The sequence below is a fragment of the Lepus europaeus genome, chromosome 2, assembly GCF_033115175.1.
Source record: "Lepus europaeus isolate LE1 chromosome 2, mLepTim1.pri, whole genome shotgun sequence".
Lineage (NCBI taxonomy): Eukaryota > Metazoa > Chordata > Mammalia > Lagomorpha > Leporidae > Lepus > Lepus europaeus.
In genome coordinates, this window is record NC_084828.1 from 3,800,106 (window position 1) to 3,809,651 (window position 9,546).

General features: G+C 62.4%; 1 protein-coding gene across 3 annotated transcripts in view; it reads left to right on the plus strand.

Annotated features, from left to right (window-relative positions):
* C2CD2 (C2 calcium dependent domain containing 2) overlaps window positions 1–9,088 on the plus strand; it is a 51,775-nt gene extending 42,687 nt beyond the window's left edge. The window contains exons 14-15 of one of the 3 annotated variants that reach the window (XM_062204810.1): window positions 1,325–1,358; window positions 7,611–7,691. In XM_062204810.1, coding sequence (XP_062060794.1) covers window positions 1,325–1,347 — 23 coding nt within the window. In that variant the 3' untranslated portion in view covers window positions 1,348–1,358; window positions 7,611–7,691. Of the gene's footprint in view, window positions 1–1,324; window positions 1,359–1,612; window positions 1,790–7,610 lie in introns of those variants that run through there. The other 2 variants (XM_062204818.1, XM_062204806.1) reach the window with 2 other exon arrangements.
* The last annotated feature ends 458 nt before the right edge of the window (window positions 9,089–9,546 follow it).

Here is a 9,546-nt window from a genome sequence, read left to right on the forward strand (position 1 = left end):
GCCGGGACAGCCGGCAAGGTGGGCGAGGTTTTGGTTGTCACAGTGGGGGCCCAGGCAGGGGGGTCACTGCTGAGAACCTCACAGGGCTCGGGGGCCCCTCTCCCCCGCAGTGAGACCACGCCCCCAGCGCAGCCTGGCGCGGTCCATCTCTGCTCCCTGTCTCAGCTGGGGCTCCCTTGCTGCCCCTCTGGGTCCCACCCCTTTACCGCGTGAGCAGGGCCAGGCGGGGGAGGAGCTGAAAGTTAGAAGAGGAAGACGGAGGCAGGAGGAGATGTCCCGTACGATTGCCAGGCGGCTTGGCCCTGGAGGACTTTGCCCGTGGGGTGCTTGGGTGGCTGTGCCTGCACCGGCCTCTGTGGCAGCTCCCTTGCTCCTGGTAGGGAGCCTCGGGCCAGGTGGCATCCAGGTGGCCTGGCTGTACACGCACACACATGCACACGCACACGCACACGCAGGCACGTGACAGGCAGGAAGCCAGAGGCGTGAGGGCGTCGCTCTCCCCTCCCTGATTGTCACAGTGTTTCCTCCCTCTCCTAGTCCTCCCCCCCAACGGTGCCAGACCCCCCCCCCCGTGTGCCTCCCTCCCCCTTCCCCCTGCCCTCCCTCTGGGTTTCCTTCCAGAGAGTTCTCTCCCTGGGTTTCCGGCATCGCTGGGTCCTGGCCATCGTGTGCCAGCTGCGTGGACGCCCTCCTGGGGGCTGGGTGTCAGGCAGGTACACTGGGGCTGCCTTGAGCCCCCGCGCCAGCCCGCGTGTCACAGGACACTGCTGCCGACCCAGGCGTCGGCCACGGCCCGCCCTTAGCGTCTCCGCGAGACGTCGCCAGAGTCCCTGGCTGTTCTGGCTTCTGGGCCCCACAGCGTTTGTTTTCTGCCCAAAAGGTTTTCAGAACTGGCGAAAGAGCAGGTCCCCGGCTCTGGCACCCGCGCTCAGCGTGTGGCCGTGTCTCCCCTCCCAGCCAGGCGTGTGCCGGCCCGCGTACACCTGCCCTGGGTGTTTGCTCGTTGGGAAGGCACAGGTTGCAACGGTGTAGCCAGCACGGCCAGCACAGCCCAACAGGGGTCTGTCTCAGATTTCGGAAGTGATGCCGAGTGCGCTGAACACCGCCGGCAGTGTGTGCGGGGTGGGGCAGCCGTGCGTGTACCTGGCGTGTGCCTAATCACGCGTGATAGCCGGCGTGTGGAGACAGGCTGTGCCAAGCGGCGGCCCTGTGAGCGTGGCGCGGGGCCCGGCTCTCGCTGTCTTCCGTTCTGATTTGGCTCTCGCACGTTTGTCTCTTTACCTCTCACCTCTGCATCTGGCCTCGCTCCCTTTAACCTCGGAAGACCGCTGTGCCAGCCAGAGCTAACCGCCCGCACAGTAAGTGACGCAGCTCTTCTGCGTGTGCCCGTCACAGGCAGGAGTGGGCCCGCGGCTCTGCCTCCCCTCCCCCTCCCCCACTTCACCCCCTCCCTGCCTCTCGCCCGCCCCCTCCGGTTCCGCCCTCCCAGGTTGCAGCTTTTCCCTGTTGCTTCTCCGAAGTGGGGGGGGGGGGTTCAGAAAGCTCATGGAAAAACAGAATTGCAAGATCGGTGGTTTTGGTGAGAAAAACTCTGAAATCCGTGCGCGCACAGGGTCGTCTGAAGGTTCATGGGAAAGAACATAGTGGAAAAGTGGGCGTGGCTTCCAGGATGTTTCTGCATCAAAGTAACTTCCACTCCACCTGTGAGTGAAGCCCCGGTGTGCGGCACCTGTGTCCAGGCTGGAACCTCAGGTCCAGGCTGGACCCTCAGGTGAGGGCGCTGCCCGTCCCCTGCCGCGACTCCCAGCCTCGTGTGGGACCGGCTGAAGCCGCCCGCCCCTGGCAGGCAGGGGTCTCGCTGCTGCTCAGCGGGCTGTGGGTCCAGCTGAGATCTTTTCCGTGTTCTCCTGCCGCTGGGTGTCACTGCCTGTCCGCCTGTCTGTCCACGGCCGTCCACCTGTCTGTCCTCGGCCGTCTACCTGTCTGTCCTCGCCTGTCCGCCTGTCTGTCCACGGCCGTCTGCCTGTCTGTCCTCGGCCGTCCGCCTGTCCTCGGCCGTCCGCCTGTCTGTCCACGGCCATCCACCTGTCTGTCCTCACCTGTCCGCCTGTCTGTCCTCGCCTGTCCGCCTGTCTGTCCTCGGCCATCCACCTGTCTGTCCTCGCCTGTCCGCCTGTCTGTCCTCGGCCATCCACCTGTCTGTCCACGGCCATCCACCTGTCTGTCCTCGGCCGTCCACCTGACCGCTGCCGACGCCCCTCAGACACTGCCGACACCGACACCGACGGGGGTGCACTCGGAAGTACTTGCTAAAGCTGCAGTTACAAGAATTACTTCTTCATTCTTTCATGTGCTTCTTCAGCCTTCTTGTGATTTTTAAAAAGATTTACTTAGTTATTTGAAAGAGTTACAGAGAGAGAAGGACAGGCAGAGAGAAAGAGAGAGAGAGAGCGAGGTCTTCCATCTGCTGGTTCACTCCCCAAATGGCTGCAACAGCCAGGGCTGGGCCAGGCTGAAGCCAGGAGCCAGGAGCTTCCTGCAGGTCTCCCATGTGGGTGCAGGGGCCCAAGCACTTGGGCATCCTCCACTGCTTTCCCAGGCCATTAGCAGGGAGTTGGATTGGAAGTGGAGCAGCCGGGACTTGAACCCGCGCCCACGTGGGATGCTGGTATTGCAGGTGGTGGCTTTATTGGCTATGCCACAACTCCAGCCCTATGATAAATTTTTTTAAACCTTGCTAGAACCAAAGAAGACTTTGCTTCTTCCTGCTTCTCATGTAAGCATCTTGGTTATTTGCTTGAAATTCCACATAACCTCTGCCCACATGTTTCTCAGGGACTTTTCCAGATTGAGTCTGGGGCCAGCGTTGTGATACAGTGGGTAAAACTGCCACCTGTGCCGGCGCCACAGCTCACTAGGCTAATCCTCCGCCTTGTGGCGCCGGCACACCGGGTTCTAGTCCCAGTCGGGGCATCGATCCTGTCCCGGTTGCCCCTCTTCCAGGCCAGCTCTCTGCTATGGCCCGGAGTGCAGTGGAGGATGGCCCGAGTCCTTGGGCCCTGCACCCCACGGGAGACCAGGAGAAGCACCTGGCTCCTGGCCTCAGATCAGCGCGGTGCACCTGCCGCAGTGCTCCTACCGCGGCGGCCATTGGAAGGTGAACCAATGGCAAAGGAAGACCTTTCTCTCTCTCTTTCTCTCACTGTCCACTCTGCCTGTCAAAAAAAAAAAAAAAAAACTGCCACCTGTGACCCTGGCATCCCATGTGAGTGCCACCTTAAGTCCCGGCTGCTCCACTTCCGATCCAGCTCCCTGCTAATGCACCTGGGAAGACAGCAGCAGATGGTCCAAGGCCCTAGGCCCCTGCAACACACGAGAGCCTCGGATGGAGCTCCTGGCTCCTGGCTTCAGCCTGGCCCAGCTCCTGAACCAGTAGATGGAAGATCAGTGTGTCTCTGTCTCTGTCTCTCTCTGTCCCTCTGCCTTTCAAATAAGTAGATCTTTTTAAAAAAAAAAAGCAACAGGTTGGAGCTGAGTCTGACCCTTGTCCCCTGCCTGTTGGGGAGAGGAGGCCTGGCAAAGTCAGGTTTCCTAAAACCCAGGGGGCTTCGGCCACTGCCGTCCAGTGGGGGGACCTGGGCTCTCAGCGAAGGCGACAGAGCCGCGGGCTGGAGTCCAGTGTGACGCAGGAACTGCCGGTGCCTGCCCGCCAGCCTCCTCCAAGGACAACCGCCGGCTACGTGTGCCCAAGGACAGCCTCCCTCCGCGCGGCTCTGGCGAGGCTGGAGTCCACGGGCAGCCGGGAAGCCCAGAACACGCGGCAGGCCTGGTGCCTCCCCCTGCTCTGTCCTCTGTGGAAGAAGCTGCTGCCGACCCCACGGAGGCCGAGGTAACTCACGTCAAGGCGGGGAACTACGTGAATGGCACCGGTGACTTCAGATTTGCACGGGGGCCAGAGACGCCCTCAGGTTTCCGGTGGTGACGTTGAGTGGTGACACTGGCAGAGGAGCGGACTGGCTCTGGAGGTGCTAAGCAAGCACAGGAGAACAGAAAATGACCCCTGTAGGCGCCCTGTGCGTGTGCAGCGCCCAGAGCAGGCTCAGAGCTCGCTGGAGGCGGGAGGCGCTGCTCAGACTGCGAGTCCTCACGATGTAGGCAAACTGCGGCCAGCAGAGGTCCTGGGCAGCGCAGGCCATGGCGTGTCCAGCCTACCGGTGCCCCGTGCAGGTGGAAACCCTCGGGGGTCCATCTTCAGATGCAAGGATGTGGGTTATCAGCGGGCCAGGGAGCAGGGGGCCTTTCTGTGCACGGGGGGCGGGGAGGCTGTGTCTGTGCATAGGGGGCAGGCGGGCGTGTCTGCACGGGGTGGGGGGAGTGGTGGGCAGGGGGCTGTGTCTGTGCACGGGGGGCGGGGAGGCTGTGTCTGTGCGTAGGGGGCAGGCGGGCATGTCTGCACGGGGGTGGTGGGCAGGGGGCCATGTCTGTGCATGGTGAGGGGCCCGTGTCTGTGCACAGAAGGGCAGGGGGAAGGGTATGTGTGCACAGAGGGGCGGGGGTCAGGGAGGCCATGTCTGTGCATAGGGGGCAGGCAGGTGTGTCTGTGCACAGGGGGGTGGTGGGCAGGGGGCCATGTCTGTGCATGGTGAGGGGGCCGTGTCTATGCACAGAGGGATGGGGGGAGGGGTATGTGTGCACAGAGAGGAGGGGGGTGTGATTGTGCACAGGGGGGCCAGAGGGCTGTGTCTGTGCACAGAGGGGAGGTGGGCAGGGAGCCATGTCTGTGCACAGAGGGGAGGGGGGCAGGGAGCCATGTCTGTGCACAGAGGGGAGGGGGGCAGGGAGCCATGTCTGTGTACAGAGGGGAGGGGGCAGGGGGCTGCGCTCCCAAGTGCACTCTGTGGCTCTTACCTTCCGGGACCCTGGCAGATTCCGCGGTCCGTGGTGCCGGTTCTCACTGTGAGGTCCTCGGGAGCTTGCACCTGACCTCCGTGTCCCGTGGATTCCTGCGGGGCCTGAGCCACTGGCAGCGCCGTGTAGTTAGCTGTGCCGTCTCCTGTTGAGGGTACTGACACGTGCCCGGCAGACACTGTTACACAAACATTTTCATCTGTGGTTGGATGCACAGACGCAGGCCCCGTGGACAGAGGCTGGCTCTGCTGAGGCTATGGTAGCCTAACCTGGCCTAACCTGCAGGTTAGAGAGACTCTGGAATCTTTTTTTTTTTTTAATTTATTTGAGAGAGAAACTGAGGCAGAGAGAAAGCTCCCTTCCACTGACTCACACCCCTGATGCCCACAACAGCTGGAGCTGGGACGTGAACCCAGGGAGTTCCTTAACCATGAAACCCGACACCTGCCCGACCCCAGGTGCTCTGAGAAGTGTTCCTGCCCAGGGTCTCCCAGACCCCATCACGTCAGACTGTCCAGGGGACACCTGAGCATGGACGCAGCAGGGTTCAGATGTCCCAGGGCTGGGCACGCCACCTCCTGCCAGCATCCTGCCTCCTCGGATTCCCCTGCGTGGCTGCCAGGGCTGTGAGGACCGGACAGGAAGACGTGCAGGCACTGCCGGCCTCGCCCCCTCCCCTTTCCTGGCTGTCCCCGTGTCCTGGGGTCCCAGCAGCAGGGATTATCCTCTGGAGGCTGGAAGTCTCTGGTGGTGTGGGCAGGGCCAGCCCCGCGAGGCTGGGAGGGCGCACCTGCTCCAGGTCTCTGCCAGCTCCCGGAGACCAAGCCATGGTTGGGGTTCCCCGGCTTACTGAGAAGCATATTGTGACGTCAGCCTTGGTGTTCATGCGGCGTCCCCGGCTGCGCCGCTGTGTCGCCATGTCCGTGTCCGCCGTTGTGGTGTTGGGTGGCAGCCCATACCAATGACTCACTCCACCCCGAGAACCACGGCCAAGACTCCAAATAAGGCCGTGTTCTGAGATGGGGACTGATAGTTTCCCGGGGGACACAGGCAGCCGGTGGCACTGTCCCTGCTCAAACCTCGGGTGTGATGTCACTGCAGGGAGACGTGACGTGGGCCTTGGAGCCAGCACCAGCGTGCGTCCCCTGGCCCACGGCTGTCCCAGGTGGTGGGCGGGTCTGTTTGCTTCCTCCTGGGGAGAAGTCGAGGGAGAGGTATGAGTGTCCCAGGCCCCCATCCCACCTGTGAGAGCCCTACACCCACGTGCCCTGCCGGGACTCCAAGGTAAACCTGAAGCCGGGCCCAGGGCAGGCTCCTGCAGGTCAGAGAGGCCTCCTGGGCGGGCACCCACGATGCTGCATCCCACATCAAGGCTCCTGCGTTTGGGTGCCGGCTCTGCTCCGGGTCCCAGCTCCCTGCTGATGCGCGCCGTGGGGAGCAGCAGTGGTGGCTCGAGTGCTCAGGTCCCTGGCACCCACGTGGGCGCCCTGGATTGAGCTGGGGGCTCCTGCTTCCGCCTGGCTCAGCCTTGGCTGCTGTGGGCGTTTGGGGGAGTGAATGAGTGGTTGGGAGCTCTCTTTCTCTCTCTTTCTCTCTGTCTTTCAAATAAAATGAAAACTTAGAAAAAGAAATGCCTGCCGGTGCTCCCCTCCCCCCCTGCCCCCAGCCTGTGCTTCCTGGCCCGGCTGGGACACCTCACAGCCAGGCTTTTTGTCCCCGGAGCCCCTGCTCTGTGTCCTGGGTGTCCCCAGAGACGGCCGCCGGCCAAAGCCCAAAGTCGCATCCAGCCGGTGGTCGTTACTCACACCCCCAACTGTGGCCTCTTTCCGGGGGGACAGCCCAGTGCACCTGCCTTCTCACCCCATCTCCAGGCCCCCCCTGGAACCCTGGAGCAGGGCTCCCGGCCTTAGCCGTCGTGAGAGCTGATCAGGCTCCCTCTGGGTGATCTTGAGAGACAACAGCTTTTCAGAAACCGCAGCTTTGACAGGTTCACTTCATGGGCATCAAAGCTGTTGCCACCTCCGTGCGGAAGGCAATGGGGGCTACGGGCCAAGCCGGGGTGCTCCCTAGCCTGGCGGGTCCCGGTTCACAGGGTGTCTGGCCAGTCTGCACAAAGGCACGTGGACTGCTCTTGGCGTGAGCTGGGCTTGATCTCCACGGGCCGGGGTTGGGTTTGCTGCCTCGGCGGCTCCCTGGTCCGTCTCTCTGCAGCTGTGTCGGCCTGGAGGAAGCTCCAGGTTTGTAGGTCGAAAATGGGGCGAGCAACGATGTCATAGTAGGGAAATGCACGCACAGCAGGGGCTGGAGCTATTTTTAAAAATCCTCCTCCCAACAGGACAAATAATCGTGGACATTCCTGGGCGAGTGGCTTGCACGTGGGTTCCCTGAGTGTGCCCACCCTCTCTGGGTCCCTGGTGCTGCGTTTGCACCCTTCGTAAGGAAGGGAACTCGGGGACCGGGGGCTCTGGTGGCCAAGGGGATGCCATTCGGCTTGATCAGAAAGTCGGTGGCCAAGTCCCTTCCCCAGCCACGGTCCAGGCTCCACGCTTCCGCCCTCCATCTTGGTTCCCCTGGTGGGAAGGCGTGAGCCGTGGCTCCGTGCGAGTGGCAGTGGGACCTTCAGCAAGAAGCCCGGGCTTGGGGCCCTGCCTCCCGTCCTCGGCCCGCCTGAGCAGCCGTCCCCCTGTGCTTGGCTCTTTCAGGGGGAGCTTTAAGGAAAGGCGCAAAGCTGTTCTTCCGCCGGCGGCACCCGCAGAAGGACCCGGGCATGAGCCAGTCGCACAACGACCTCGTGTTCCTGCCGCAGCCCGAGGGCCCCCGGAGCAAAGGGGCCACCCTCGCCTGGATCAACAGGAAGCTCCTCGCCGGGCACAGACACAAGCCGGCCCTGAACGGCCAGCCCGCCGGGCTGCAAGCGGACGAGCCGCGTTAGGCGGCCGCACCCTCCGGACGGCCGCAGGACGGGCTCCCGCTCGGGTTTCCCCACCACCTCGTCTTTGAAAGGGAAGGGACAGTCTGTGTCTCCAGCCAGGACGACCGACCAGGCTGGCAGATGCCAAGTGACAGCTCACACTGGGCTCGAGTCTAAGCTTCAGAGAACAGACCCAGGGCAGGTCTGGGGGGAGCCAGCAGGTGCTCTGGGGCCCCGGGGAGGAGCCCCCCTGTGCCGTCACCGTGATGGGATGGGCGGGTCACCTCTCTTTGATTTGCTGCTGGCCCAGAGCGCAGGGAGGCGGGCCAGGCAGGGTCTTTGCTCAATGGAGAAGTGAAGGGGAGGAATGGAAATGCGTTGACAATGTAGGAAGACGTTGCCTTTGGTATTAGCCATAGACGTGGAACATGTATGCAAACACTAAGTAGATCCTATGCATATCACACTGAACACTTTTCTAAGTTGTCCTGGACCTGCTTGCAAGTGGGACACGTGTCCGTCCTCGCGTGGTTTTATGTTCTTCCGTGTCGCGTCCAGAGCCGTAGCGGTCGCCGTGGACCAGTGCCACAAAAGTGTGTCGGTTAAGCGAGGAGCAGTGAGTGACGGCGGGTAGAGCACGTCGCCACACACACGCACGCACACGCGCAGGCACGAGGCGTTTGCCAAATGTCACCCATAGCCCGAGAACCAAAACAAGCGCGCTGGAGAGAATCCAGGACACTGCCCTGTGTCTGAGGTGCCAGCGTCAGGAACGGAATTTAACAGCGCGGTGGGCCGGCCGGGCGGAAGTGCTCCATGCGGGCTCCCCGAAAGTGTGCTCCCGTGATCCTGGCCACAGCCGGGGGTCCTTGTGTTTCGGGTTCCGAAGGAGCCATTGCAGATCGGGCGCCCACTTCCCTCTGCCGGCGGAGCTGCGCCTTTCCTCGGATGCCCTCAGCCGGCCGTGCCTCCCCGTGTTCCCCGAGTGCACCCCGCCAGCCGCAGGCGTGTGAGAGGGGAGCAACTGCCAGTGGCTCAGATGCGTGCACACGTTAATGGGGGTCTCTGCCCACCCCGAAAGGCCCCTCTGGGAACCTGACCTCTGCCCCGGATGCGACAGCGGCCTCGTTTGTTAATCCTGAAACGCATTTGAGGGGTATGAGAGCCTGGAGGGCAGAAAGCCTCTGTGAAAACCAAAATGCTGGGGGTCTCTCTTCCTTTTGGAATTTGGCTGTGAAGTGCTCATTAAAATGTTCCGGGAGTGAGCTACCAAGTGGCTTCAACGTGACTTTTTCACTTCGCTTAAAAGACCACGTTCCGGCTTTGCTCACTGGGAAACAGCACCTGTAGTTCCGAGAGCCCTGATGCCAAGTTGGTTCCCACGGTGTGGTCCCAGCTGACCTCCTGCTCCACCTGCTGTGGGCCCTGCTGTTTGTAGGAGCAGGCAGAGCCTGTGTGGGGTCCGGGGACCACCAGGGGTCGCCGTGAGTCACTGAGGGTTCCCTCTCTGGGGACGGAGCAGGTCCGGTTCCCGAGATGCAGGATCTGAAGTGCGTCTTGTTGGCGTTGGCACATCTGGGATTTCGGGTTTTCCTGCCTGATTTTAAAATCAAACAACAGAGGAGCTCGGTTTGTTCCGGTGTGGAGGTGTCAGCATTTTGGATCAGGCTTTGTCACTCAAAATGTGGACTCCCCCTTCCCGCTTGCGGGTTCACCCCAGGGCCTGC